The following is a 4,451-nucleotide window of genomic DNA, read 5'->3' on the forward strand; positions in this document are numbered from 1 at the left end:
GTTGTGTTTAGTCCTAATGTCGTCTGGTCAACTGTTCCTTTTTGGCTAATGAAAGAACCTCAAGTGGACACAGAATTGCTGCAAATTAGAAAATGAAACAAGAAAGCAGAACTGTGCAGTTTATTCAACTGTTATGTGGATGGGAATTATCCTGAGTCAAATACTTTATGTATTTCCTGAGGACAACAGGTTTATACAAGAGAATCTAAGTTTATCGGAACACTTATAACTACTAGTTCTAAGTAGTACCTTTAGATGGCGATAATACACCTTGAGGGATGTAAGCTGCCGTAAAACCTCACAGAAGAAGAAGAAGAAGAAGAAGAAGAAGAAGAAGCAGAAGAAGAAGACAAGCAGCAGCATGTTGGCCAGGATGGCCGTGAGCAGAGGCGTCACTGCACATCGCCTGTGCAAGAACGTCACTTTTTACGGGAATGAATCAACATCTCCAGGAGCAGGAGGCCAGACCTGCCAGGATCCCAAACCTCTTCTGTTGATGCTGCCGTGGCTGGGATCCCGGCCCCAAGCTGTGGCCAAGTACTCTGAAGTCTACTTCCGCACTGGCTTTGACATACTTGTTGTGGAGAGTGAGGTAATGGCACAAATCAAGAAACCGAATGATTTAATCCACTGCTTTCAGATTAATTTAAATGGATTATTGAGCATGCATCAGGATATTTAATCCACTGATCAGCTAATTTCATTTATGGAAGCAAGTCGACCCTACAACTTCTCATGTTGAGTTGAATACAGCCTGGCTGTAGCTCCAGTAAAGTGCACTTGTGTTCTATTTAGAAATGAGAAAAGAGCATAAATATTTGTGATTTGTATATATTGTGTTCTTCAGATGACCCTCCTCATACAGGTAAAAACCTGGATCAGGTATCAGAATTCACTGTGTGCAAACACAATAAAGAACAGATTGTAAACCTGAATGAGTTGAGCAAGAGCAGAATATTGACTTGGAAGCGTTTATAATGTTTACAGCTTAACCCGGCCTTGGATTCACAACAAATCTGATACCTGGAGGTGACTTTCAGAGATTATTTGTTCCAAGTATTCTTGTGTAGAATCTTTAGAGCAAGTCTCAGAACGTTATCTTTCTTGATAAAGTTAAAGTTATTGTTTGGTCTCGTTTTACACAGGTGACCGTAGGGGTGACACGGCGTTAAAGCTGTTTCAGATTAGTTGGGGAAAACATCTGTGGATAATTTGTAATCTAGGACTATTATTTGGATTGTATTTCTCATTTGTGTTATTTATAATTGCTCATTATAAATAATAAAAATAAAAACCCAGTATACAGTTGTGCTACAACAATGCATTAACCTATGAGGACATCTCTGAAGAAGACACCACCGTGTAGACATGAGGTGATGACCAGTCATCAAAACTCTCTGCTGGGTTTTGATCTTCAGCTTTTTCAGACCTGGAGACATTCTTTTGGCTTTAAGGCTCTCAGGTCCAATTTGTACACAGATTAGGGATTTGTTAGATTAAGTTGTATGTTTTTGTCCTCAACAATTGGAGTTTGAGTAAAAACACAAATAAATAAAGCTCTTCAGTGTTTCCCCATGGTCACATGCACATCTGTGTTGCGTGTTAGCTGAGCGCTATAAATAAGCACAAGCAGCGTCGGTGCTGTGAGAGAATGTGTGTCCTTGATAGGACGTTAAGCACACTGTGCTCTGTTACATGTAAACAGGAGTGTGAGCAGAATGTCCTTATCTAATGTTTTTCTTTCGGTTGTTCCCCCTTTGTCACAGTGAGTGAACTCGCACAAGAGATTTGGTAATTGTTTTACACCTGATGCCCTTCCTGGCACAAGATGGGCTCAAACCCTCAGCTTCAGGATTGTGAGACAGGGGCACTGACCACTGGGTTACTGTGACAACAGACATTTAGAAAAAAAAGTCTCATTTATAGTAAAGTCTTTAGTCTTGCAGAATATTTCTGTGCATACAAAGTTTGTTTTCTCAGTCATCCAGGTATATAACAACAAAAAAGGTTGAATCATGTCATCTGGACTTCGTTTTTTGTTAAAAAGAAACGTTTCGCCCCTCGTCCAAGAGGCTTCGTCAGTCTGAGGCCTAGCCATCTGGTATTACCCAGAAGCCACCCTGACTCTTGTGTTTCTGTGCATAGTTTTGTGTAACTTTGTGGATTTTGAAGCAGCTGTCAAGTTAGAGCTCCGCCCTCTTCAATTGAAATGTTTAACACAATTTCTGGATAGATGAAAAAAATATGTAAAGATTTTATATTTTTTGCCATTTCAAGATAAATATCTTCTGTCATTTTTATTTTGCCTCGATTTGCTCTTTGCTTACAGTGGACGAGAGGCGGTTGATTTCATTTTTATGTGTTTAAGTTATTTATAAGTGTAATTATACAGTGGCGTATTCAACTTTACACAAAATAAATCTGTATTCATGAATTCTAAGATTGAAATTGTACAATTTCCCTTTTTTTTTTTTTTTTTTTTTTTTTAACAAGGTGAAAGATTTTCTGTGGCCTCGCTGGGGTCTGGATCGAGGGAAGTTGTTGCTGGAGTTGCTCCAGAGCGAACGCTTCATGTCCCGCCCCCTGCTTGTTCATGCCTTCTCCATTGGTGGCTACACCTTCACTCAGCTGCTCGTCCATCTGACTCAGGACCAACAGAAATACCAGGCTGTGACGAATAGGATCAAAGGTCAAGTCTATGACAGCTTGGTAGTGGGGTCACTGGATCACATGGCCATAGGTGAGTCTGTAACTGATTAACGATTACTTATGTAGTCCATGTTGTATTTATCCGTATTGTTCGATGACACTTCCATCCATCCATCCATCCATTATCTTTACCCGTTTATTCCATTTTGGGTCACGGGGGTCGCTGGTGCCCATGTCCAGCAATCACTGTGCGAGGGGCGGGGTACACACTGGACGGGTCGCAAGTCCATCACAGGGACACATAGAGACAAACGAGACAAACAACCATTCACTCTCTCACTCACACCTAGGGACAATTTAGAGTTACCAATCAGCCTAACATGCATGTTTTTGGACTGTGGGAGGAAACTGGAGTACCCGGAGAAAACCCACGCATGCACGGAGAGAACATGCAAACTCCACCCAGAAAGGCCCCTGTCGATGACACTTGTATACATGAAATGATGTATGTATAAAATATTTTCCCGCAGTTGAATAAAGCGTGTTGTCCTCTCCATGTAGGTCTGGGTAAAACGATGCTCCCTCGCTGGGATATGCTGATAAAACGGATAAGCCTGCTGTACTTCAGCATGTTTAAACGCCAGACGGTGGACTACTTTAACTCGAGCATCGAGGTGTTTTGGAACACTCCAGTCACCGCTCCGTCGCTCTTCTTCTTTTGTGACAATGATCTGCTGAGCGACGCCCCGACTGTAGAGAAGCTGGTCGATTACTGGCGGAAGCGAGGGATGGACGTTACAGCAAAGAAGTGGGAGGTTTCAACCCACGCAGGACACCTAAAGAGACACCCACAGGAGTATCTGAGCACCCTGGACACGTTCCTGCAGTCGCTCCAAATCACCCCTCTGAAGGCGAAGATGTAGGATGGTATCACATCTCATACAATTAAAATCATCAGTTTTTTATTTTAACCTTAACCAGTTGGTTATCTATATGGAAAGTTATTTTAACGTTTCAGGAACTGATAAAAAACATTTGTAGGTTAATTACTTGATGAAGCTTAACTAAGATAAACTGGCCAGTAACAAATTTAAATTAGTCTTAAAAAATGTACATGCACGTAATATTCTGTTGCATTTACTAAAAAAAAAAAAAAATTCCCACGGTCAGCGTTTTCAGTGCTTGTGAGTAAACCGACACAGTTGGCTGCATGTTACTGGTTTTTAGAGCCAGTCCAAACTGCTGCTGCCTTTTTGAAGAGCAAAAGAAGAATATGACATGACATTTCTAAAAAACTTAAGTCTGGTCCTCTGGACATTAAAAAAAAACGGAACAAAAGAAACAGAAACGTTTCGTCTTTCATCCGAAAGACTTCTTCAGTCTGAGTCGGATGAAAGACGAAACGTTTCTACGTTTTTTTTGTTTTGTTGTTTTGAATGTCCAGAGGACCAGACTTAAGTTTTTTTTTTTTTTTTTTCTACCTGGATTATTGAGCATCCGTCAGGATATGACATGACGTTGTTACAAGTTGCATTTCTTAACGTTGGCAAAGACATTTGTTGTCTGTTTCTTTTGGGTTTGTGGATGTTAATTTAGTTTTTTGCAAAACATTTTCTCCTCTTCCTACCTCATATTAAACGTGCGTGAATGAAACCATACACTTTTAACAGTAATGTGTGCAGATGTATTTAAAGTCCAACACCCACCATTATAGTACCAAGTGCTCTTGAGTAGTAATCACTATCATATAATATTAAAGTTGTGTATTTTTACGCATTTGAGACACATGAGTATTAAAAGAA

At 40.4% G+C, this 4,451-nt stretch overlaps 1 protein-coding gene across 1 annotated transcript; it reads left to right on the forward strand.

Annotated features, from left to right (window-relative positions):
- The first annotated feature begins 318 nt into the window (after nt 1-318).
- On the forward strand, nt 319-3,979 carry si:dkey-5i3.5 (uncharacterized protein LOC565091 homolog). Its single transcript, XM_037682851.1, has 3 exons — nt 319-592; nt 2,494-2,740; nt 3,211-3,979. The coding sequence occupies exons 1-3, from the start codon at nt 362-364 to the stop codon at nt 3,570-3,572; spliced, it is 840 nt and encodes a 279-aa protein (XP_037538779.1). The 5' UTR covers nt 319-361; the 3' UTR covers nt 3,573-3,979.
- Nucleotides 3,980-4,451: the final 472 nt, after the last annotated feature.

This window comes from Nematolebias whitei, chromosome 10, assembly GCF_014905685.2.
Source record: "Nematolebias whitei isolate Nwh7 chromosome 10, NemWhi1, whole genome shotgun sequence".
Lineage (NCBI taxonomy): Eukaryota > Metazoa > Chordata > Actinopteri > Cyprinodontiformes > Rivulidae > Nematolebias > Nematolebias whitei.